The following is a 27,779-nucleotide window of genomic DNA, read 5'->3' as shown; positions in this document are numbered from 1 at the left end:
CACGGCGCAGACTGATCTGTGGCTGGCACCGCTGAACCTGAAGCCAGGCATGGTTGTGTGTGACAACGGCCGTAACCTGGTGGCGGCTCTGCAACTCGGCAGACTGACACATGTGCCATGCCTGGCCCATGTGTTAAATCTCATAGTTCAGCGTTTCCTCAAGACATACCCCAATCTGTCTGATTTGCTTACGAAGGTGCGCCGCATCTGTGCGCATTTCAGGAAGTCCAGCACAGATGCTGCCACTCTCAGGGCAGCGCAGCGCCGCCTCCAACTGCCCGCTCACCGACTGTTGTGCGACGTGCCCACGAGGTGGAATTCAACATTAACCATGTTATCCAGAGTTTACCAGCAGCGCAGAGCGATTGTAGACTGCCAGATGTCAACTTCCACCAGAACTGGTAGTCAGGTCAGTCAGCTTCCTCAAGTCTACAATGAGGAGTGGACGTGGATGTCTGATATCTGTCAGGTGCTGAGTAACTTCGAGGAGTCAACACAGATGGTCAGTGGCGATGCCGCCATCATCAGCCTCACCATCCCGCTGCTTGGCCTGTTGAAAAACTCTCTGATCAGCATGAAGTCGGAAGCTTTGCGCTCGTCACAAGAGACGGGGGAAGAAAATTCCCTTGTTGATAGCCAAAGCACCCTTAGGTCTGTTTCTCAGCGCATATCGGAGGAGGTGGAGGTGGAGGAGGATGAGGAGGAAGAGGAGGAGAATGTTGGCGAGACACAAGAGGGGACCATTGTTGAGTCCTCCACTGTTCAGCGTGTATGGGCAGAAGAAGAGGAGTTGGAGGAGTTGGAGGAGGAGGAAATGGACAGTCAGGCCAGTGAGGGGAGTGAATTCTTACGCGTTGGTACTCTGGCGCATATGGCAGATTTCATGCTAGGCTGCCTATCCCGTGACCCTCGCGTTCAAAGAATTTATTCCAGCACCGATTACTGGGTATTCACTCTCCTGGACCCACGGTACAAGCAAAATCTTTCCACTCTCATCCCTGGAGAGGAAAGGAGTGTGAGAATGCATGAATACCAGCAGGCCCTGGTGCACAAGCTGAAACAGTATTTCCCTTCTGACAGCGCTAGCGGCAGAGTGCGTAGTTCTGCGGGACAAGTAGCGAGGGAGAGTAGGCGAGCAGGCAGCTTGTCCAGCACTGGCAAGGGTACGCTTTACAAGGCTTTTGCCAGCTTTATGTCAGCCCAGCAAGACACTGTCACCTGTCCCCAGTCTCGGCAGAGTAGGGCTGATCTTTTCAGAAAGATGGTGAGGGAGTACGTAGCTGACCATTCCATCGTCCTAAATGATCACACAGCTCCCTACAACTACTGGGTTTCAAAGCTGGACATGTGGCACGAACTGGCGCTGTACGCCTTGGAGGTTCTTGCCTGCCCTGCCGCTAGCGTCTTGTCCGAGCGGGTTTTCAGTGCAGCTGGTGGCATCATCACCGATAAGCGTACACGCCTGTCGACTGACAGCGCTGACAGGCTGACGCTTATTAAGATGAATAAAGCCTGGATTTCTCATAATTTTCAATCTCCACCAGGTGAAGGAAGCTCAACCTGAATAATTTATCCACTCCTCCTCCTCCTCATTTTCCTCCTTCTCCTCCTCTTTGTACACTAAAGCAGAGGAAACTGGCTATTTTTTGACAGGGCCCACTGGCTCTAGCTATAGTACTTTATGCATTTAATTTTTCTGGAGGGCCACCTACCCGGTCCTCTGTTTTAAACAATTTTTGGGAGTGCCACATACAGGCACTCAATCTATTTCATTTTTCTGGAGGGCCACCTACCTGCTCCTCTGGTTTGAAAACTTTTTTGGACTGCCACATACAGGCACTCAATCTATTTCATTTTTCTGGAGGGCCACCTACCTGCTCCTCTGGTTTGAAAACTTTTTTGGACTGCCACATACAGGCACTCAATCTATTTCATTTTTCTGGAGGGCCACCTACCTGCTCCTCTGGTTTGAAAACTTTTTTGGACTGCCACATACAGGCACTCAATCTATTTCATTTTTCTGGAGGGCCACCTACCTGCTCCTCTGGTTTGAAAACTTTTTTGGACTGCCACATACAGGCACTCAATCTATTTCATTTTTCTGGAGGGCCACCTACCTGCTCCTCTGGTTTGAAAACTTTTTTGGACTGCCACATACAGGCACTATCCAAATTAAATTGTCTCCATAGCAGCCTCCACACGTTGTCTCCATTGCTACCTCCAAAAGTCGTCCATATAGCTGCCTCCATACATCGTCCCCTTACCAAACGAGGTGTGTCAGGCAGAAATTTGGGTTGTTTTCATGGATTCCACATCAAAGTTGTTAACTTTGTCGCCACCCTGCTGTGTTATCCACAAAATATACTGGCAAACTTTTATCATTTACCAATATTATTTCAGCGCTTCTTGCGCATCTGTTTACATTCCCCTCACCCGCCATATCCTAAACTTATAAGAACGCTACTACACTTGATCTTATACAAAAGGTTCTCTTAGAAGTGCTGTTTGGGGAGTAGCCTAGAGACAGGGGCTTGGATTGGCGAAAGCTCGCCTGGCAGCGGAGCGCCAGCTCCATGCGCATCATGCGCTTCTTGCGCATCTGTTTACATTCCCCTCACCCGCCATATCCCAAACTTATAAGAACGCTACTACACTTAACTTGGTGCAGGCTGGGACCGAGTCTGACCCTGGGGCTGGTCATATACTGCCGACGCAGAGGATTGCGGGGCCTACCTCGGTCCAGGTCTCAAAGGCCTAGTATACCTCCTCCTCCTCCCACCCCTCCTCCACCTCCTCCTCCTCCGAATTACCATCCGTGGCCATGGCGCCATCAGTCGGTAGCTCTAGGCACAGCAGCAGTGCCGTCGCTAAGCGACAGCAGGCGGTGCTCAAACTGCTGAGCCTAGGCGATAAAAGGCACACCGCCCAAGAGCTATTACAGGGCATTCCACATCAAACTTGTTAACTTTGTCGCCACCCTGCTGTGTAATTCACAAAATATACTGTCAAACTTTTATCATTTACCGATATTATTTCAGCGCTTCTTGCGCATCTGTTTACATTCCCCTCACCCGCCATATCCCAAACTTATAAGAACGCTACTACACTTGATCTTATACAAAAGGTTCTTAGAAGTGCTGTTTGGGGAGTAGCCTAGAGACAGGGGCTTGGATTGGCGAAAGCTCGCCTGGCAGCGGAGCGCCAGCTCCATGCCAAGATCCAACTAACATAGTTTTAACTGCTTCACCTTTAATCTACTACTAGTTCACTGCCTCCATACATGGTCCCCTTATCAAACGAGCTGTGTCAGGCAGAATTTTGGGTTGTTTTCATGGCTTCCATGTTAACTTTGTCGCCACCCTGCTGTGTAATCCACAAAATATACTGGCAAACTTTTATCATGTACCGATATTATTTGAGCGCTTCTTGCTCACCTCCTTTGGTTCCTCTCTGCCACCCATTGGTTTGAAGCCTGAGTCCATTTAGGGTATGTCGCCATGCCACTCTCTAGCCTGCCGCTGCTGCCGCTGCCTCTGCATGCCGTCCCCTATAGTGTCAGGGTCAATTATTGGATGTTTTAGATGCTATCTAGCTTCATTCTGTCACTCTGTCATGGCCATGCTGTTGCCCATAATTTTGGCATAATGGTGCGATTAAGCAGCCTCAGAGGCATCCATGCATGCTGCCCCTGCTGTTTCCTGTCCATTTCTGTGGTGTTTCCATCCTTTTCTGAGGTTCCCAGGTGTTTGGCCAAGCTTCCCTGTGCAGAGCCTTGGTCCCCTTGAAAAATGCTCGAGTCTCCCATTGACTTCAATGGGGCTCGTTATTCGAGACGAGCACTCGAGCATCGGGAAAAGTTCGTCTCGAATAACGAGTACCCGAGCATTTTAGTGCTCGCTCATCTCTAATAGTAAGCTTTGTGACCATAGTAAATCATTGCACTGCAGGTTATGTATGTATTACATTCACTATGATGTCACTGTACAGGGATAGTAAGCTTTGTGACCATAGTAAATCATTGCACTGCAGGTTATGTATATATTACATTCACTATGATGTCACTGTACAGGGATAGTAAGCTTTGTGACCATAGTAAATCATTGCACTGCAGGTTATGTATATATTACATGCACTATGATGTCACTGTACAGGGATAGTAAGCTTTGTGACCATAGTAAATCATTGCACTGCAGGTTATGTATGTATTACATTCACTATGATGTCACTGTACAGGGATAGTAAGCTTTGTGACCATAGTAAATCATTGCACTGCAGGTTATGTATATATTACATTCACTATGATGTCACTGTACAGGGATAGTAAGCTTTGTGACCATAGTAAATCATTGCACTGCAGGTTATGTATATATTACATTCACTATGATGTCACTGTACAGGGATAGTAAGCTTTGTGACCAAAGTAAATCATTGCACTGCAGGTTATGTATGTATTACATTCACTATGATGTTACTGTACAGGGATAGTAAGCTTTGTCATCATAGTAAATCATTGCACTGCAGGTTATGTATGTATTACATGCACTATGATGTCACTGTACAGGGATAGTAAGCTTTGTGACCATAGTAAATCATTGCACTGCAGGTTATGTATGTATTACATTCACTATGATGTCACTGTACAGGGATAGTAAGCTTTGTGACCATAGTAAATCATTGCACTACAGGTTATGTATATATTACATTCACTATGATGTCACTGTACAGGGATAGTAAGCTCTGTGACCATAGTAAATCATTGCACTGCAGGTTACGTATATATTACATTCACTATGATGTCACTGTACAGGGATAGTAAGCTCTGTGACCATAGTAAATCTTTGCACTGCAGGTTATGTATATATTACATGCACTATGATGTCACTGTACATGGATAGTAAGCTCTGTGACCATAGTAAATCATTGCACTGCAGGTTATGTATATATTACATTCACTATGATGTCACTGTACAGGGATAGTAAGCTTTGTGATCATAGTAAATCATTGCACTGCAGGTTATGTATATATTACATTCACTATGATGTCACTGTACAGGGATAGTAAGCTTTATGACCATAGTAAATCATTGCACTGCAGGTTATGTATGTATTACATGCACTATGATGGCACTGTACAGGGATAGTAAGCTTTGTGACCATAGTAAATCATTGCACTGCTGGTTATGTATGTATTACATGCACTATGATGTCACTGTACAGGGATAGTAAGCTCTGTGACCATAGTAAATCATTGCACTGCAGGTTATGTATATATTACATGCACTATGATGTCACTGTACAGGGATAGTAAGCTTTGTGACCATAGTAAATCATTGCACTGCAGGTTATGTATGTATTACATGCACTATGATGTCACTGTACAGGGATAGTAAGCTCTGTGACCATAGTAAATCATTGCACTGCAGGTTATGTATGTATTACATTCACTATGATGTCACTGTACAGGGATAGTAAGTTTTGTGACCATAGTAAATCATTGCACTGCAGGTTATGTATGTATTACATTCACTATGATGTCACTGTACAGGGATAGTAAGCTTTGTGACCATAGTAAATCATTGCACTGCAGGTTATGTATATATTACATGCACTATGATGTCACTGTACAGGGATAGTAAGCTTTGTGACCATAGTAAATCATTGCACTGCAGGTTATGTATATATTACATGCACTATGATGTCACTGTACAGGGATAGTAAGCTTTGTGACCATAGTAAATCATTGCACTGCAGGTTATGTATATATTACATGCACTATGATGTCACTGTACAGGGATAGTAAGCTTTGTGACCATAGTAAATCATTGCACTGCAGGTTATGTATGTATTACATTCACTATGATGTCACTGTACAGGGATAGTAAGCTCTGTGACCATAGTAAATCATTGCACTGCAGGTTATGTATATATTACATGCACTATGATGTCACTGTACAGGGATAGTAAGCTATGTGACCATAGTAAATCATTGCACTGCAGGTTATGTATGTATTACATGCACTATGATGTCCCTGTACAGGGATAGTAAGCTCTGTGACCATAGTAAATCATTGCACTGCAGGTTATGTATGTATTACATTCACTATGATGTCACTGTACAGGGATAGTAAGCTCTGTGACCATAGTAAATCATTGCACTGCAGGTTATGTATGTATTACATGCACTATGATGTCACTGTACAGGGATAGTAAGCTCTGTGACCATAGTAAATCATTGCACTGCAGGTTATGTATGTATTACATTCACTATGATGTCACTGTACAGGGATAGTAAGCTTTGTGACCATAGTAAATCATTGCACTGCAGGTTATGTATATATTACATTCACTATGATGTCACTGTACAGGGATAGTAAGCTTTGTGACCATAGTAAATCATTGCACTGCAGGTTATGTATATATTACATGCACTATGATGTCACTGTACAGGGGTAGTAAGCTTTGTGACCATAGTAAATCATTGCACTGCAGGTTATGTATATATTACATTCACTATGATGTCACTGTACAGGGATAGTAAGCTTTGTGACCATAGTAAATCATTGCACTGCAGGTTATGTATGTATTACATTCACTATGATGTCACTGTACAGGGATAGTAAGCTTTGTGACCATAGTAAATCATTGCACTGCAGGTTATGTATATATTACATTCACTATGATGTCACTGTACAGGGATAGTAAGCTTTGTGACCATAGTAAATCATTGCACTGCAGGTTATGTATATATTACATGCACTATGATGTCACTGTACAGGGATAGTAAGCTCTGTGACCATAGTAAATCATTGCACTGCAGGTTATGTATATATTACATTCACTATGATGTCACTGTACAGGGATAGTAAGCTTTGTGACCATAGTAAATCATTGCACTGCAGGTTATGTATGTATTACATGCACTATGATGTCACTGTACAGGGGTAGTAAGCTTTGTGACCATAGTAAATCATTGCACTGCAGGTTATGTATATATTACATTCACTATGATGTCACTGTACAGGGATAGTAAGCTCTGTGACCATAGTAAATCATTGCACTGCAGGTTATGTATATATTACATTCACTATGATGTCACTGTACAGGGATAGTAAGCTTTGTGACCATAGTAAATCATTGTACTGCAGGTTATGTATGTATTACATTCACTATGATATCACTGTACAGGGATAGTAAGCTCTGTGACCATAGTAAATCATTGCACTGCAGGTTATGTATATATTACATTCACTATGATGTCACTGTACAGGGATAGTAAGCTTTGTGACCATAGTAAATCATTGCACTGCAGGTTATGTATATATTACATGCACTATGATGTCACTGTACAGGGGTAGTAAGCTATGTGACCATAGTAAATCATTGCACTGCAAGTTATGTATATATTACATGCACTATGATGTCACTGCACAGGGGTAGTAAGCTTTGTGACCATAGTAAATCATTGCACTGCAGGTTATGTATATATTACATTCACTATGATGTCACTGTACAGGGATAGTAAGCTCTGTGACCATAGTAAATCATTGCACTGCAGGTTATGTATGTATTACATTCACTATGATGTCACTGCACGGGGGTAGTAAGCTTTGTGACCATAGTAAATCATTGCACTGCAGGTTATGTATATATTACATGCACTATGATGTCACTGTACAGGGATAGTAAGCTTTGTGACCATAGTAAATCATTGCACTGCAGGTTATGTATGTATTACATTCACTATGATGTCACTGCACGGGGGTAGTAAGCTTTGTGACCATAGTAAATCATTGCACTGCAGGTTATGTATATATTACATGCACTATGATGTCACTGTATAGGGATAGTAAGCTTTGTGACCATAGTAAATCATTGCACTACAGGTTATGTATATATTACATTCACTATGATGTCACTGTACAGGGATAGTAAGCTTTGTGACCATAGTAAATCATTGCACTGCAGGTTATGTATATATTACATGCACTATGATGTCACTGTACAGGGGTAGTAAGCTATGTGACCATAGTAAATCATTGCACTGCAGGTTATGTATGTATTACATTCACTATGATGTCACTGTACAGGGATAGTAAGCTTTGTGACCATAGTAAATCATTGCACTGCAGGTTATGTATGTATTACATGCACTATGATGTCACTGTACAGGGATAGTAAGCTTTGTGACCATAGTAAATCATTGCACTGCAGGTTATGTATATATTACATGCACTATGATGTCACTGCACAGGGGTAGTAAGCTTTGTGACCATAGTAAATCATTGCACTGCAGGTTATGTATATATTACATTCACTATGATGTCACTGCACGGGGGTAGTAAGCTTTGTGACCATAGTAAATCATTGCACTGCAGGTTATGTATATATTACATGCACTATGATGTCACTGTACAGGGATAGTAAGCTTTATGACCATAGTAAATCATTGCACTGCAGGTTATGTATGTATTACATGCACTATGATGTCACTGTACAGGGATAGTAAGCTTTGTGACCATAGTAAATCATTGCACTGCAGGTTATGTATGTATTACATGCACTATGATGTCACTGTACAGGGATAGTAAGCTTTGTGACCATAGTAAATCATTGCACTGCAGGTTATGTATGTATTACATTCACTATGATGTCACTGTACGGGGGATAGTAAGCTTTGTGACCATAGTAAATCATTGCACTGCAGGTTATGTATGTATTACATTCACTATGATGTCACTGCATGGGGGTAGTAAGCTTTATGACCATAGTAAATCATTGCACTGCAGGTTATGTATATATTACATGCACTATGATGTCACTGTACAGGGATAGTAAGCTTTATGACCATAGTAAATCATTGCACTGCAGGTTATGTATGTATTACATGCACTATGATGTCACTGTACAGGGATAGTAAGCTTTGTGACCATAGTAAATCATTGCACTGCAGGTTATGTATGTATTACATTCACTATGATGTCACTGTACAGGGATAGTAAGCTTTGTGACCATAGTAAATCATTGCACTGCAGGTTATGTATGTATTACATTCACTATGATGTCACTGTACAGGGATAGTAAGCTCTGTGACCATAGTAAATCATTGCACTGCAGGTTACGTATATATTACATGCACTATGATGTCACTGTACAGGGATAGTAAGCTTTGTGACCATAGCAAATCATTGCACTGCAGGTTATGTATATATTACATGCACTATGATGTCACTGTACAGGGATAGTAAGCTCTGTGACCATAGTAAATCATTGCACTGCAGGTTATGTATGTATTACATTCACTATGATGCCACTGTACAGGGATAGTAAGCTTTGTGACCATAGTAAATCATTGCACTGCAGGTTATGTATATATTACATTCACTATGATGCCACTGTACAGGGATAGTAAGCTCTGTGACCATAGTAAATCATTGCACTGCAGGTTATGTATGTATTACATTCACTATGATGTCACTGTACAGGGATAGTAAGCTCTGTGACCATAGTAAATCATTGCACTGCAGGTTATGTATATATTACATTCACTATGATGCCACTGTACAGGGATAGTAAGCTCTGTGACCATAGTAAATCATTGCACTGCAGGTTATGTATGTATTACATTCACTATGATGCCACTGTACAGGGATAGTAAGCTTTGTGACCATAGTAAATCATTGCACTGCAGGTTATGTATATATTACATTCACTATGATGCCACTGTACAGGGATAGTAAGCTCTGTGACCATAGTAAATCATTGCACTGCAGGTTATGTATGTATTACATTCACTATGATGTCACTGTACAGGGATAGTAAGCTCTGTGACCATAGTAAATCATTGCACTACAGGTTATGTATGTATTACATTCACTATGATGCCACTGTACAGGGATAGTAAGCTCTGTGACCATAGTAAATCATTGCACTGCCATCCCTTTGTAGCCATTTCCCCTCAGTTTGTGCTGTTTTATATATTCTAAAGTGTTGGAAAAGAAACACTAGTTTTAGAGGGGTCCAGTGGCGGACCGTGTGACCCTGTTCCCTATGTCAGAGGCATGTCTTCAGGAGAAGACGCAGGGAGTAGTCCACGTGTGCGGCCCGGCAGCTGGCAGGAGGAGGAGATGTGCCCGGCACAGGGCAGGGAGGGAGAGCAGAGCAGAGCAGAGCAGGACAGGGATCCGCCCAGGTCCTTGTTAGGAAATGTTTCATCGGTCTGTCCTGAGTGTGTGGAGATGAGTCTAGAAAGATCCTAGAGGAGCTGCTGTAACCCTGGTCACCGCGGAGAGAGATATGGCACAAGCCAAGATACAAGCCAAGGCCGGAGACGGGCACAATGGGGGGAGGTTCTGCCGCTCCATGTCCATGGCAGCCCGGTCTAGTCACCTGCTGGAAGTGCTGGACGACCTGGAGATAAGGTATTGTGCAGGGCACCTCCCGCTGCCATGTGCCAGGGATCCGCAGTATGGCTGCAGCTGACACGTTTCAGCATGGCAGCACTGGGCAGGCTGTGGTATGGCTGCAGTGGGCACCAGTCAGGAGGTGGCATGGCTGCAGTGGGCACCACTCAGGCTGTGTTAAGGCTGCAGTGGGCACAGATAGGTATGGGAGAGCTAGAAGTCCTTGAGGTGTCCGCATATTTCCTAGAAAGCTGGGTGACCCCTTTCCCCCTTCGGGTTCAGTCACACATGGCATCTAATGCATCAACAGCTGAATAGAGATTTGCCTCATTAAACAGCTGTTAACACGTGCCTTTACAAAATATTAACGCCTGTCTTAACACATGCGTTAGCATAGTGTTAACAAATCCATGTGTTAACATTATGTTAACCATTGCGTTTTATAAACACAAATATTAACAGCTGTTTAATTGGGCAAATCTCTCTCCAGCTGGTGGAGTGCGTTTTGAAACGGGAGCGTTGGACAGGACGTGTGACTGCATCCTTAAGAAACTATACATAATAATATACACATGGGAGTTATACACATTCACATTCACATTTATATACTTAATAATAATTCCTTTATTTATATAGCGTACACAGATTACAAAGCACTGCACAAAGAATGACAAATTGGTCCCTTTCCAAATGGGGCTCACAATTTTGGAGTGTAGGAGGAAACTGGAGGACGGGAGGAAACCCACGCAAACACGGAGAGAACATACAAGCTCTTTGCAGATGTTGAACTGGGTAGTAATGGAACCCTGGAACCCAGGACCCCAGCGCTGCAAGCAGAAGTGCTACCTACTCAGCCACCATGCCACCCCATATACTTGCATACACACAGCATATACACACCCATTACACACATACAGCATAAACATACATATACCATATATACATACATACCCATGTACAAACAGTACCATACACACATGCAGCATATACAAACATCACATATGCACACACATATACACAAACAGCATATAGACCCCACAGGGCCCCCTGACACTGTGGGCCCCATAGTAGCTGATGTGGCTGCTACTGCTCTTGTTATGCCCCTGCATCTACCCCAACATTTATCTCAGGTTACGACTGCAGGGATTCCCTTCAGAGTCCCAGGAAAGTGGATCGTCATGGTGATTTTCTGATCATGGAATGATTTGATTTTTCCATTAAAGTGGGAATATTGCAGAATAGGAACTGCAGAGCAATTCCACAGATGTACGGTATTATATCTACAGATACATGGGGCAGTCACAGGAGCAATAAAATACACATAATTCATGGCGCAAACACTGTAAAAACTGTTCTAACGCTACTTCAGCACATAGTGTGAGATGAGGTGTGGGAGCAGCTGAAGGGCACAGGTGGCATCTCACTGCTATAGAGTGGAATAGGCTACAACCCTGACCACCATCTGTCTAATAGACTCCACATATGCATTATACATCCTAACCTTAGACATAGATACATATGTCCTCCTGAGTCACGCTCCTTACCTGCTAAAACTACACATTCTGAAAACTGAAGATTTTGTGTTATAAAACAACAGTTTCATGACATTTAACCAAAAAATACAACAGGAATCATAGCTGCCATTAAAATCATCCTTTATTCCAGTGATGGCGAACCTTTTAGCGACCGAGTGCCCAAACTACAACCAAGACCCGCTTATTATCGCAAAGTGCCAACACAGAAATGTAATTTATGATTTATACTCCCTTCTCTGTCACAGTTTTCATTGATACCAGCACCTGAGGACACCAATATAGCAGAAAATAGTCCCAGGTACAGCTGTCACTTTAAAATAGCTCTGTGCACAGCAAGTCCTGGGCTGTCTAGGACTGCAGGAAGATACCTGGAGTCATCTCTGGTGATGGCCTGAGTGCCCACAGAAAGGGCTCTGAGTGCCACCTCTGGCACCAGTGCCATAGGTTAGCCATCACTGCTTTATTCTAAGTCAAACAGACCACACAAAAGGACCTACCAATATAACAATTTACAGGCAGTCCCTGGGTTATGTACAAGATAGGTTCCATAGGTTTGTTCTTAAGTTGAATTTGTAAGTCAAAACTGTATATTTTATAATTGTAGTTCCAAACCAAATAATTTTTTGCCCCAGTGACAATTGGAGTTTAAATTTTAAAGTAAAAAAATAGAAACCTAAAAATTCTAATCAACCCCATTTCCCTAGAACTGATATAAATATAAACAGACAGTAAAAATCATAAACATGTTAGGTATGGCTGCGTCCCCAAATGTCAGATCTGTCAAAATTTAATAACGGTTATTCCTGGCATTTAACAGAAAATGGCGCCCAAATTCGACTTTTCCGCCATTTTGCAACATATAAAATTTTTATAAAATCAGAAGGCCATACAGTCTTCAAGATGTTAGCAATGAAAAGGTCATCTCAAGTTGCAAAAAATGATGCCACAAACAGTTCCATACACTAATTAATGTTTGTATGAAATGTTTGTATGAAAACATTATAAAACCTATATACATTTGGTATCCCTCTTGATCATACTGACCCAAAGAATAAAGTAGACAGGTCATTTGGGGTGCACAGTGAAAGTCGTAACATCTAAGCCCACAAGTAAATTACGCAAATGGGTTTTTTTTCACAAATTTCACTGCATTTGGAATTTTTTACCCGCTTCCTAGTAGGCATGGAATATTAAATACCGTCATTATGAAGTGCAATTTGTTATGCAGTAAACAAGCCCTCACAAAGCTCCTTACAATAAAAAGTGCGGAGTGCAAAATAAAACCGCAAAAGCAAAAACGATATCGCAGCTGATCCGGGTCAAACCCATACATGTCACACCAATACCCTCTTAGTAAATATATAAAGTGAGTATGTAGCACAGTAAAAATAATATAGGGTATCAGGATAATAACTTTCCCCACATTACTCATACTTATAGTAGTCCCAAAGTATGGGGGAATAGACAATGTGCAATTAAATAGAACAAAAGCAGTGCAATTTAAAGACATCTACCAGCAGCTCACCTCCCTGTCCCATCCCTGCGTTCTCCATGCTCCATTTCTCATAACTTTCTATGGCTGCATTTTGAAGATACATTTTTATACCATATGTAAATCAGCTTTGCAGAGCACCATCAGGCTACACGGAGATATCATTTATGAATGCCCCGGGGGCGGGTGGTATGGCCCCAAGAGCGTTCGCTTTTCAATTTCCACAAGTCTATGGAGCTGCATCAAAAACGCATTGCACTCAGACACATGCAAGTCCAATGCATTTTTCACGCATCAATTGCCATAGAAAAGATAGAGCGGAGTCCTGAGTTTTTTTCACGCGCATTATCCGCATGAAAAACGCATTGAAATTGCATTGGAAACACCAAAAAAACGTGCATGAAAAACAGACACTGAACAAACTCTGACTTAAAACTGACGTTATCTGCAACGCAAGTGTGAAAGAGGCCTAAGGGTCTGGAACAGGGGTGACATAGGAGGTGACAGTGCAAGTACAGTGGTCCAGCCAATGTTTTATAAATGGTAAGCCATTTGTAATAGCGCCAGCGCACATTCTGGCTGTCAGTGACAGAACATAACAGAACCATTACATTCCCAGTCTCCTGGCCATGTCCTATCTGCCTATGATCCCAGAGATTGTTGTGGGCTGCATTTATAACATTGATACCATGACAAGACTTTCTTATTCAGCTTCAGCATTACATCTGCTCTGTTACTAGCGCCGCTTTGTAGCTCCTCAGCTGCAGAGTTTAGTATAATAACAGATGGCCTACTTCATCATTGCCCGCATCTAAACCTCTCTAATACTGTGTTATGCCAATGGAAACCCCATCTGGAGACGGGCAGCATGCAGCTGTATTAATTGCACTGGGCGGTAAATAGCTTGATCCTGTGTTACACTGCTGCCTTGTCCATTCACTTTCACTGGAAAAGAGATTTTCTGGCTTCTGAGTAATTTGCTGCTATTCTTGATTTATTTTATTTATTATTATTATCATGATTATTGTGGTAATTTATACTGTACCGTTTTTATACTTTACATATCCAGTTGCTGTGTTCACAGTGATATATACTGTAATCTCCTTTCTAGTTCTTGTCTTCAGTCTTGGCTTCATTCCCTTTCATTAAAAAGTTCAGTTATGCTGGCAGAACATGGGAAAAGCCATGTACAGTTTGGAAACTGGGTCACTTCTTCATTGATGTCTTGTGAGCTTGTATAAAAGTTTTTTTTTTTTTAAAGGGAACCTATCACCACATTAACCAGGTTAACCCCCCCCCCCCAGGCCTACAAACAGTACCTTCTTCTGTAATATGTACGTCCCGGATAGCCAGATAATGACATCACTAACTGACTACAGGAGGTGGGGTTACCTTACTGCATTGTACAAAAGAATGAAAGATGAGTTTTCATTCATGCTTCAACCTGTGTGGCCACTATGGTTTTTATGGCTGATAACTGACATGCTGCACATAAAAAAATCCCCGACACAAGCCATTTTATTAGCCTATAGGGGCACATTTACTTACCCGTCCCATCGCGATCCCCGCCGTGCGTTGTCCAATGAGGATTCGGGTCTGCAGCGATTCACTAAGATCGTGAAACTAATTTAACATTCAAAATTGTGTCGCAAGACATGCACTTACATGCATCGGGAAGAAGATGGAGAACTCCGGCGGACCTGAGTGGGGAAGCGACACATGCAGGAAATTGGACACATGATCTTAGTGAATCACGGCAGCTCCAAATCCTCGTTGGACAACGCACCTCGGGGATCGCCCCTATGTGCACAGGATGAAGCCCAGCTCCAAATAGGCTCACAAAATAATGAAGTTTATGTATTACAACCAATATGTGACTGGGTATAGATACACAATTGTTTACACAGCTCCAAATAGCACAGCATTGTCTGTGGCATTGGTAGTGGGTCATCCATTTGAACCATTGTGCAACAACGAGGAGTATATTAAACAATAAAAACATTTGCCCTAAAATAAAAAAAAAAATTAGGACTCAATTTATGATGCTTTTTACATCAGTTTTCTGGTGCTTAATGAATGAAAAAAGTTTAAATTTGTGGCACACTGCATGCAAATTGCAACTTTTTTTGCTGTTTGCTCCCCACTCAAAGTGGGCAGAGCAGGGCAGGGAACAATATGGGCAAGGATAAAGCTGGCAGGATACAGAACCAGGTTAGCAGGTATACTGTTATTCATGGTAAATGACGTTTTGTATGAATACATCTCTTACAGCATTGAATAGCCAATGTGAAGAGGGCTTCAGTTTCATTGTATGACCCCACACCTCCCTGTAAAATGTGACAGTAATGTATGTGATATTTACTAATGGTTACATTGCCGCAGTGTGTGCAGCACAGAGGTGCCCGGGGTCACTTGCCCAAGTTAGACTGAGGATATCGTTTTTTTGCACCTGTTCAGAAGAATACTACAGTATGTCCTATTTTAGTCTGGATCTTAAAGATCCCAAAATAATCACCTTTGGGTGTAGTAAAAATAACTTATAATCTATACATAGTTGAATAGAAATGTTTACTTTATGATGAGACTGAGAAATAGAGGATAGACGGAGATAAAAGAAAATATTTTATTCTTTATTTTAAGATGTAAAGTAACTAAGATAAGCCATAAAATTCTCATTTGTAGGTTCTGTAACTCTACCAAAGTAATTTTAACAGTAATTTTTCATCATTTTACACCCTGTATAACTGTATTTATATGGGCTAGATTTGTTGTAGACTGCCTTATTCATGAATTATGCATATGCTGCAGAAACAGTCCCATGTATCTAACTACAAATCTGTGGGTTTTGAACATACCAAAAGCATTGGAGTATTTATTTAATGTGGAAAACCAGCAGTGGACATGATGATTTTGGCTTCATAGTCACTTTCTTGAGACAGCACTGCCTATTCTACAGATATTACTAGCTATAGCTCCCGGTGTTGCCTGGGATAGTAAGAAAACTGCTCTTGGCTACAACAAAATAGAATAGGTTAACAAAAAATATTTTATATGTATCTATAGACTGTCTCATACTGTGTCTGGCCGTCTGTGTGGCTGGCTGTCTCTTTCAGTTACCGTGTGTGGCCAGCAGTTTCTTTCAGTGACTGTCTGTGTGGCCGGAAGTCTCTTTCAGTGACTGTCTGTCTGTGAGGCTGGCAGTCTCTTTCAGTGTCTGTCTGTCTGTGTGGCCGGCAGTCTCTTTCAGTGTCTGTCTGTCTGTGTGGCCGGCAGTCTCTTTCAGTGACTGTCTGTCTGTGTGGCCGGCAGTCTCTTTCAGTGACTGTCTGTCTGTGTGGTCGGCAGTCTCTTTCAGTGACTGTCTGTCTGTGTGGTCGTCAGTCTCTTTCAGTGACTGTCTGTCTGTGTGGTAGGCAGTCTCTGAGCTCAAATTTCATTTTTGCACAACTGTTATAAAATTACAATAATAACCAATCACAGCTCAGAGCTCATATTAATGACCTGTGGCAGAACAGCAACCAATCACGCCTTAGCTTCCAACTGCCACAGCAGTGGCAAACAATGGTTCATCTATATCAGTGATGGCTAACCTATGGCACTGGTGCCAGAGGTGGCACTCAGAGCCCTTTCTATGGGCACTCAGGCCATCACCAGATATGACTCCATGTATCTTCCTGCAGTCCCAGACAGCCTAGGACTTGCTGTGCACAGAGCTATTTTAAAGTGACAGCTGTACCTGGGACTATTTTCTGCTTTATTGGTGTCCTCAGGTGCTGTATCAATGAAAGCTGTGACAGAGAAGGGAGTATAAATCACAAATTAAATTCCTGTGTTGGCACTTTGCGATAAATAAGTGGGTCTTTGTTGTAGTTTGGGCACTCGGTCTCTAAAAGGTTTGCCATCACTGATCTATATGGTGGGTAATAAGTGGATTTTGGAAAGCGCGGGGTAAAAATTTTGGCTCTAAACCTGTTCTAAGGCGTTCCCTGAGTCAAAGGCTACAACTGTCTAAAATTTGGTGATTGTAAATCGACGGTACAGATTCTGTTAGCGGACATACTCACATAAATCCAGCTTTATATATTAGATTGGTGATGAACCCAGAGAGCACAGACAGCAGCGCTATTGTTCTTGTTACATTGCCATGACTGTTTTTCTCCATTTCATGAAACTTCCCAGCAGTGACTCATGATACTTAGGAGATGATCTCCGCACCGGCCACACCATGGAATTTGAGTGTAATTGTGAAGAGTGCTTAAATCACATAGCTCAGCAGCTACATCATATGACAGGCTTAGTTCTTCTCTATTTTTTTTAAAAGTAAGGCATCACATCTTTATAAATTGACGTGTATTCACAGGTAGGTTAGAATTGTAGAGTCTGTACTGAGCAGATATCTAGTGATTTTCTACTGTGTATTAGTAACACCACCACAATCTTAAAATGGGGGACGCTAATATATGCAGTGATCTACGTCACAAAGTAAACAAAAGATGTGGGCAGAGAGATAACATGTTTGCTCTGTATCAGTACCATCATGCATGATAACAGCAAATCTTGTATCTCAGTTGAAGGGCCACCAATACTGACATTGGGGCACATTTACTAAGGGTCCAAACGGCGCATTTTTGTCGGGTTTCCCGACTATTTGCGCCGCATTTGAGTGGGTTTTTTGGCGCATGCAATCGGATTTTGGCGCTGATTTGCATGCGACACAAATCGGGGGCGTGGCCGATGGACAATCAGACTGGTTCGGACTAAGCGCGGGATTTACAATTCAAACTGTCTCACAAGACAATGCACTCACATACACCAGGAAGAAGAAGGTGAACTCCGGCGGACCTCAGCGGGGAAGCGACATATGCAGGATATCGGTCGCATTCTTGAAGAATCACATCGGACTTTATCCTCTTAGGAGAACGCACCTCGGGGATCGCGACAGGACCGGGTAAGTAAATCTGCCCCATTGTCTGCACACTCCCCGACACAGCAGGATTGGTCCTAAAATTCTACATTGCTCCACTGGATCCAGAACAATTGTGAGCTAATGTACAGCCTGCTATGAGTTTTGGGAATCCACTACTGGGTAGCCGTAGAGCATGGACTGCAAAGTCACTTTCATGCTGGTTGCATGCTGCATTTATTCAATAATAAATAGGGAATGCAAAGCAAGACAGCTTACATTTAATATTATTATAACATCACGGCACCTCAGGTGGGGGTTTACCTTTTAAATTATTGTTAGATTACTTTAAGAATATTCCTTGAAGCAGCTATCCAATAGTCGACTGTGTGTGCTCAGTAGAGACTCATTTGGTTAGTTTAGTGTTGAGAGTGCAAGTGCATTGTGACCAGAACGGTGCCAAGGAATTGAAGGAAATGTAGGTGGGATCCACACAGTAGTTTGCTTGGTTAACATTAGTTTATTTATTTGGGTGACCTCCTTCACCGGATCCTTTTGAAGCTGAAGGGCTGTGTCATCCAAATAAATAAACTAACGTTAACCAAACTAATTTATGTGTGGACGCTACCTACATTTTCTTCTATTCCCTGGCTCTGTTCATTTCACAACCCACTGCCACTCCCAACACTTTATTAAATAATAGTCAGTTTTGCTGAAAGGGGTATTGTCCCACGAAGACAAGATTTTTGAATATACTCAGGATAACAAAACAACACATTATCAAATTCACTTATTAACTTATTATTAACAAAAATACAGCATTTCACAGATATAATTCAAACATGTCTCTATCAGTCCTGATGTTTTTATTTTGGTTGTCCCTGGATACGACCATAAACTTCTGATTATGGTCGGGATATAGCTTCTCTTACATGGATAGCTTCTGTTGTAATGCATGGGGAGGGGCAGGAGGCAGAGATCACTACAGACAGAGGCACTTCCTGTCCAACAGAAGCGTGCAGAGGAGACCTGCTCTATAAACTTTACAGACAAGATAAGGTCTTTATCTGAGGGGAGGAAGGCATAACAGTGCTGATAGTGTGTTTTATTAATTTGATGAGGTAGCAGTGCTGAGTTTGTCATTGTGTCTTATATCCATCTCATGAATGATCTGTCTGATCTCTCTTTTTCTATGTGTCAGATACTAGTAGACTGTTCAGAAGCTAAATGACAGTGTTGATAAACCCTGTTTCCTGATAATCTAACCACATTGTCAGCACACAGCATCTCATGGCACAGAGGAATCAGGAAGTGTCTGCTCACCTAGTGTCCGCCCACACTTTGGAATCTTAGTGACGAGCCTAGGCTGGGGGCTCTATTGTGGACATTTAATTAGCGAAGGGAAGCACTGCTGAGGACATTTAATTAAAGGGGGGCTCTGCTGTGGACAATTCATTAGCGAGGGGGGGCTCTGCTCTGGACATTTCACATTCATTTTTTATCCCCAGATCACTACTTTAACCTTATATCACCACCGGGCAGTAAATTAAAGTTCAGAATCAGTATAGTGCAATTTTTACAGTTCCTACGTTTCCATACTTTTTTTGTTGAACATTTTCTTAGCAAAATGAATTGCAAAATACATAATATTGTCATGTGATTTGATTGTAAAATCAGAAAATGTATATCATGAAACAGGCATTTCTGGCTCCCTTCTTATCTGCACCATTCATTTTGTTTAACAAACCATTTTCACTGTTATGATTCCTTCGGTTTAGTGACTGCTGTTGTGCTGTAGTTGTAATACATGTGCAGAAACTGTATTATGCTTTTCTGTTCCTAGGTTCCTTAGTTCTTAGCATGCAGCCATTAAAAACTTATATGTATTTGGGTACACATTGACAACATGCAAAGCTGACACATGGGAGCAGGCTCAGCCAAAGTAACCATTTTTGTTTTTATATCTACAAGAATTGGCAAAAATTAACTTTTATATACTCGTATGTAAGCTGAGTTTTTCAGCACAAAAATGTCTTGAAAAACCCCAATTCGGCTAACATACAAATTTATTAAAAAAATAAATGTACATACTCACCTTCCGAGGCTCCACGCAGCTTCTCTTTCTTCTCCTCTTCACTTGTAACAGATCGGACAGAGACGCGTCCACACGCTCTTCCCATACACACACTATGATGTTATCAGTGTGACACTGCCGCATGGGCATTTCGTTACTGGGAGAGGCTGATGGGCATTACATTGCTGGGGAGGCTGCTGAGCATTTAATTACTGAGGGAGATTGCTGGGAATTACATTACTGGGGGTGGCTGATGATAATTTCCTTATTAGGGGAGGCTGCCGAGCATTTAATTAATGGGGGAAGCTGCTGGGCATTTTATTACTGGGGGAGGCTGGTGGGAATTTCATTACTGGAGGTGGCTGCTGAGCATTTCATTACTAGGGGAGGCTGCTGAGCATTTCATTAATGAGGGAAGCTGCTAATCATTTTATTACTGGGGGAGGCTGCTGTCCATTACATAACTGGGGAAAGCTGCTGGGCATTTCATAACTGGGAAAAGCTGCTGGGCATTTCATAACTGGGGAAAGATGCTGGGCATTTCATTACTGGGGGAGGCTGCTGAGCATTTCATTAATGGGGGAAGCTGCTGATCATTTTATTACTGGGGGAGGCTGCTGGCCATTACATTACTGGTGAAAGCTGCTGGGCATTTCATAACTGGGGTAAGCTGCTGGGCATTTCATTACTGGGGGAGGATGCTGAACATTTAATTACTGGGGAAGGCTGCCGACCATTTCATTTTTGTGGGAGTCAGCTGGGCATTTCATGACTGGGGAAGGCTGCTGAGCATTATATTACTTGTGGAGGCTGTGACAAATGCATTTCCCACCCTAGGCTTACACTCAAGTCAATAAGTTTTCCCAGGTATTTGTGGTGAAATTAGGGGCCTCGGCTTCTACTCGGGTCATCTTATACCTGAGTATATACCGTATGTTGCTATACGCTAACACAAATAATATTTAGATTTTTCTGTGTACAGAGCTGTGTAATGGTGGCTTGAGTTGTACTTTAAATTGTTACTGATTTGGGGAATGTGTGGTCTTCATTTTGGTGATGTTGTACTAAAAATGTGATTGTACATTAAGATGTTTTTCTCCATTTCTCCAAGTAATTCACTGTACTTGATAAATATTTGAATAGATGTGATAGTACTTCAATATGAAACTGAACTCTGTGAACAGAGCACCAATCGTTGGATTGAGTTTTATGGCGTTTGTTCACTACATGTAACAAGATCGAGAAAAGTTCTTAACCCTCAATATCCAGTAAATCAGCAGCAGTTGCCGTCTATATTTCTAGTGAGTTAAATATTTTAATAGTTGTGGCATTGTCGCTGGGCACCTAATGTGACTATTTACATTTTTTCTGAAATGGTAGTGATCAGAATACAGAATGAGCATCAGACATTGGTATATATCGCTGGGATATACTATGATAAATACCTGCACGTGTATAGGAAATAGATTTCTGGGATGGATATTTCACACTGAATAAATTGCATTGGTTAACCACTGAAACAAGCCAATGGGAACTGTGGATTGAACTCAGACTTTGTACTGTCAAGTACTGTATTATGTGGTACTGAATGTTTGGACATGTAAATGTGATCTGAGTTGCCTGGTTTTTAACATCCTAGTGTCTTCTGTATTTCTGTCACTTCTAGTCACAGTCTAGGGCAGAATGGTGAACCTGGTGAACCTTTTAAAGAAAGAGTGCCCAAACTACATCCAAAATCCACTGATTTACCGTGAAGTGCCAGCATGGAATTTTATAAAGTAACTTACTGCTACCTGTTCTACCCGAGGCCACCAATATAGTTGACAGAAGGAAAGCAAATTCAGACTATCATTGTAGCTTCTTTCCAGGGTCTCTCTGGGTCCAGCAGGAAGACCTCCAAAGATATTGCAGTTCTGTCAACCCCTTCTTACTTTCCCTGCAGTTCCAAACAGCCAATAAAGTGTCACTTTTTGAAATAGTGCAGAGAGCAGCATCTCAAGTTGAAGTGTTCAGTGTTTGGTGAACTCTGTCCTTGGACAATGGCCTGAGTGCCCTCAGAAAGGGCTCTGAGTGCCACCTCTGGCACCCGTGCCATAGGTTCGCCACCACTGGTCTTGTGGGTTAACCCACAATACGTAAGCTGCAGGCCACTGAAAATCCCATAGGTAAATTGGTTCTTGTGTGGCAGAAGGCTTGTGGAAACCTGGTCTTACCTGATTGTAGAGCCTACTTCATTGCAACTGACGGTTGCAATCGTCTGTATCCTATAAACTTCACAACCTCCCATATGTGGCTTTACAATCCATGACAGCCCTCAGTCCCTTAACTGGGAAACCTTGCCTCTACACTAGAGATGGTCCACTTACTCCCATAACTAGTAACAAAGACTCCCACTGGGCCTTACCCCTTCTTTCTTGGGTAGGAATAAGCGAGATCCCCCTTGACCTTCCGGGAAGTCATTACTCAGTACTATGTGCCACATTTGGTGGGATTGTCAACCAGTCCGGGCATTCTGGGACAGTTTTTAATATCATCAATAAGCTCCTGGGAGTCCATCTTGAGAACTCGCTTTATTATCCCTGTTTTCCGTTCCAATTAGGTGCCCTTCACATTCTCTGATCAGCCACCTCCTTGTGGTGGCCAGAACATCATCTGAGACTGTGAAACTGCCACTTCCCCGTCCGCCTCTGATTGTTTCTTGGAAATATAACACATTAGATGAATGGAGAAACTATCTGCTGAACACAACACACAATGTTAGTTTAATATTTCTTATGATATGTTTTTACATCCTCTTGTACTATGACACATCGGTCCTCTGCCTTGGACTGTTCTCGCTTTAATGTATTGGGATCTTATTTTGTAACTGTAATTTTCCCTACCCACTGCTTTCTTTCCTCCTTTCCCCCTACCCTTCCCTATATGTTCTTATTATATAATTCATGTTTATCGCCTTAAAGGTGCTTTAGGATATATGATGCTTTAATAAAGAATGTTAAAAAATGACCAGTCTGGAGCTATTTGGCAAGTGAGGTCCTATGTGGATAAATGTAAAGTTCTGCATCTAGGTCAGTGCTGGGGTTCTGGGTTTAAGTCCCATCCTGGTCAACATCTGCAAAGAGTTTGTATGTTCTCTCCGGGTCCTTTGGTTTCCTCCCACACTCCAAAACATACTGGTAGGTTGATTAGATTGTGATCCCCATGGGGACAGGGACTGATTTGGCAAAACTCTGTGCAGCGCTGTGTAATCTGTGTGTGCTATATAGTAAATGAACTATAATAAAGGAATTATTATAGATATGTTGTTCATTAAAGTATAAAGGAGAGCCACTATACTGATAAGGGGAAAATGAGGACAGGTTAAAAGACATTTAAAACATATGTCTACAGGGGATGCGTTTTTTAAATAAATGACTATATATATGGTCCCACTAGTAACAGGTGCTGGTTTAAACTTAATGTTGATCTAATGTGATCATCACTCTGGGTTAGGAAGATATATTTTTTTCTGACTGATTGTTATTTTTTTCACCTCCTCTTTCCTTTTCATTTGTGTCCTCTTCCTGGTTGAACCAGATATACCTTCCTTTCCAGAAGCATGCATTGAGGTGTACTGCATCTTGTTCCAGATCCATCACCTTATGAAAGTTCCTCCTCATTGTATTCCAGCATATTAGAACATATAACTATGAGTTCTGATTAAGATAGTACTATGAGGCGTCAACTGTTCTATAATCCTTAATGACTTATTATTACAGGCTTCACCTAATTCAATTGTACAGGAAATGAGAACGGAAATGATCAAAAACCTTCCATTTAATAAGCCATTATTGTATTTCTGCCTAGAGTACAAACCTTGAGGGACTCAGCATCTGCACTGGAGCTGGAAAAAGAGACTCTATTAGAGATGATCCACAATGTCAAGAACAGCCAGGACATGAGGAATATAAGTGATGGTAAGTAATATTTTATTACTGTCTGGGAACATACACTAATGGAAAGAAGAGAAAAGGGATTCAATTTCGGAAAATGCTGGATACTGGTCAACTTGCCAGTCTATTCATGGGTTGAGCCTGAACATTCTGTAAATTAACTCACTCACTTGGTTTAGGTTGTATTTATGATTTTTGTATTATCAGTTAGTTCTTACTGTAGAAGAATCCAAATACTGGGATTGAAATGTGCATCCTGATATAAAGTAATTATACAAGAATATCCACTGTACACAGTGGGAATGGAAAGTATTCAGACCCCTTTAAATTGTTCACTATTTGCTTCATAGCAACTAATTGGTAAGATCAAAAAAGTTCTATTTTTTGCTCATTAATGTACACTCTGCATCCCATCTTGACAGAAAAAAACAGAAATGTAGGGAATTTTGCTAATTTATTATACAAGAAAAATTTAAATAGCACATGGTCATTAGTCTTTAGACCCTTTGCTGTGACACTCATATTTAACTCATATGTTGATTTCTTTGATTCTTCTTGTGATGGTTCTACTACTTTATTGGAGTGCAGCTGTGTTTAATTAAACTCATTAGGAAAGGCACAAGCCTGTCTATGTAAGACCTCACAGAGTACATGAGAATCATGAGGTCTAAGGAACTGCCCAAGGAGCTCAGAGACTGAATTGTAGCAAGTTACAGATCTGGCCAAGGTTACAAAAGAATTTCTGCAGCACTCAAGGTTCCTAAGAGCACAGTGGCCTCCATAATCCTTAAATGGAAGAAGCTTGGGACGACCACATCTCTTCCTCAACTTGGCCATCCAGCCAAACTAAACAATTGTGGAAAAAGATCTTTGGTGAGAGAGGTAAAGAAGAACCCCAAGATCACTGTGGCTGAGCTCCAGACATGCAGTAGGGAGATGCAAAGTCAACTATCACTGCAGCCCTCCACCGGTTGGGGCTTTATGATAGAGTCCGCCAACGAAAGCCTCTCCTCATTGCAAGACATAAGGAAGCCGCATACAGTTTGCACAAAAAACACATCAAGGACTCCCAGACGATGAGAAATAAGATTCTCTTGTCTGATGAGATGAACATTCAACTTTCTGGTGGTAAAACTAAGCAGTTTGTGTGGAGAAAACCAAGCACTGCTCATCACCTGCCAAATACAACAGTGAAACATGGTGGTGGAAGCATCTTGCTATGGTTTTTTTTCAGCTGCAGGGACAAGACGATTGGTTGCAATTGAAGGAAAGATGAATGCGGCAGAGATATCCTGGATGAGAACCTCTTCCAGAGTGCTCTGGACCTCAGACTGGGCCGAAGGGTCACCTTCCAGCACACACGCTAAAATAACAAAGCAGTGGCTTCAGAACAACTCTGTGACCATTCCTAACTGGCCCAATCAGAGCCCTGACCTAAACCCAATTGAGCATCTCTGGAGAGACTTGAAAATGGCTGTCCACCAATATTCACGATTCAACCTGAGGAACTGGAGAGGTTCTGCAGGGAAGAATGGCAGAGGATCCCCAGGTGTGAAAAACTTGTTGCATCATTCCCAATATTCTTGACTGTACCAGCTCAAATGTTTCTTCTATTCAATACTGAGCAAAGGGTCTGAGTACTTATTACCATGTGATATTTCAGTTTTTCTTGTTTAATAAGTTAGCAAAAATATCTACATTTCTGTTGTTGTTTCTGTCAAGATGGGGTGCAGAGTGTACATTAATGAGCAAAAAAAGAGCTGTGATATTACCTTTTGGCTGCAATGAAACAAAAAGTAAACAATTGGTCTGAATACTTTCCGTACCCACTGCATGTAGCAACATATTGGTGTGGGTCTGGCCACTAGATCTCCTATTTCATGACCGACAAAATTGTGGCCAAGAGGATTTATGTGTAAGAACAGTTGAGCATGTGCGCTGCAGCTCTTTACTATTCTACCTGGGAGGTAATAGTGAATAGCTGAAAATGGGTAAATTTTAGGATTTTGTTTATATCAGCACAAAATATGTTATTTAATATAAGGGTAGAATCCATGCAGCTTTGTAATGTTGTCCTTTCAATTAAATATCAAGGGGAAAGAGAAGAACTGACTCTAACTGCAGAACGTCTAATGGGTCGCACAGTGACTGTCGAAGTATCAGTGGAAACCATCAGAAACCCCCAACAAACCTTGTCGCTACAGCAAGCCACCTCCATTATTGATGAGATTCTTAAGAAAGTCATGGACAACTTGGAAGGTGGAAAGAAGCTGCTAATGTCTTTGTATGCATCTTGTATTTCTGATGTCCCATCTGTACCTATTGATCAGAAGTTCCAGTCAGTTATTATTGGATGTGCACTAGAAGACCAAAAGAAAATCAAAAGAAGACTAGAAAATCTTATTAGAAACATAGACAATTCAGAGAAGTCTATTACACTGCTGGAAATCCAGAAGCAAAAAGCAGTTCTGCTGCAGAACAATAAAATCTAAGGGGAAACATGTATGTGGGTAACCACTAAAAAGTGTTGTAAGAATTGTCGCAAAACTTAAAGGGAACCTGTCAGCTGGAATTCACATACAGTGAAATCTCTCTACCCCTTTAAGAAGACCCCTTCCCTAAAAGATCAATATTTTTTTCAGTTGCCCATTTTTTTCTCCCATTACACTCTATGGCAGCTGTCCCCCTTATGAGCAGACATCCCCTTTAAAATAATTTACATTTCAATTTCTGAGTCATGTGGGTGTGTTTTTAACAGTGACAGCATGACTTGAGCTGCTGCTTTTCTTAATGTACATTTCTCAAAAAAGATCCAGCAGATATCTTCAAAATACATGTTTGTGTTCTGTATAATGAGAACTGCAGCAGCAAGTCAGTAAGATATGTGAAATCCTGGTGACAGGTTCCCTTTAATCAGCCAATAAGTATATTCCTAACTGTGTTCACCAATGTGCCCTGAGGCAACACAGACTATGAAAAGCCTCAGTCTCCTCACCGAAATAGGCTGGTCTGTCAGTATTTATACCTTATCTGGGAATGTCGACTTAATGGGACATGGGTGGGGGAGGAATGCTAAGGAGCAGTGTCTTTCTCCCTGGTCAGTCAGGAAACTAAACTTCTCTTGAAATGAAAGGCAGCCTCCTTTACTTCAAGCATGACTTCCATCCTGAAAAATGTTTATGCATACTTCCATTTATGCATACTTCCATTTAGGTCTTTCTCCCTGGCAAACTCCAGACATAAAAGTTATTAAGGTTGAAATCAATCCTGGAATCACATACCCACAATCTGTAATATACTTTTCACGTTCAGGAAAGGCTTCCACCTCGCTCTTGAACCTGTTCAATAAATACATTTCTTTGAGCGTTCCATAGTCTCACTGCTCTTACATTAAGAATTTCAGTCTATGGCAATGGTAGGTGTAGAGGATGCCCCCTTGTCTT

At 41.7% G+C, this 27,779-nt stretch overlaps 1 protein-coding gene across 1 annotated transcript; it reads left to right on the top strand.

Annotated features, from left to right (window-relative positions):
- The first annotated feature begins 10,090 nt into the window (after window positions 1-10,090).
- On the top strand, window positions 10,091-27,705 carry BAG2 (BAG cochaperone 2). The gene is made up of 3 exons (XM_072142222.1): window positions 10,091-10,418; window positions 24,251-24,360; window positions 26,431-27,705. The coding sequence occupies exons 1-3, from the start codon at window positions 10,294-10,296 to the stop codon at window positions 26,826-26,828; spliced, it is 633 nt and encodes a 210-aa protein (XP_071998323.1). The 5' UTR covers window positions 10,091-10,293; the 3' UTR covers window positions 26,829-27,705.
- Window positions 27,706-27,779: the final 74 nt, after the last annotated feature.

This window comes from Engystomops pustulosus, chromosome 3 (genome assembly GCF_040894005.1).
Source record: "Engystomops pustulosus chromosome 3, aEngPut4.maternal, whole genome shotgun sequence".
In the NCBI taxonomy this organism is placed as follows: Eukaryota; Metazoa; Chordata; class Amphibia; order Anura; family Leptodactylidae; genus Engystomops; species Engystomops pustulosus.
The sequence above is the reverse complement of the archived record's forward strand: the minus strand, read 5'-3'. Positions and strand labels throughout refer to the sequence as shown.

What these genes read in the sequence shown, in the direction of transcription:
- BAG2 (XM_072142222.1), top strand. Translation starts at nt 10,294, where the DNA reads ATGGCACAAGCCAAGATACAAGCCAAGGCCGGAGACGGGCACAATGGG. An exon ending in CTGGACGACCTGGAGATAAG is followed by an intron (nt 10,419 to 24,250) that starts GTATTGTGCAGG and finishes ATTTCTGCCTAG; the next exon opens with AGTACAAACCTTGAGGGACT. An exon ending in CATGAGGAATATAAGTGATG is followed by an intron (nt 24,361 to 26,430) that starts GTAAGTAATATT and finishes TTAAATATCAAG; the next exon opens with GGGAAAGAGAAGAACTGACT.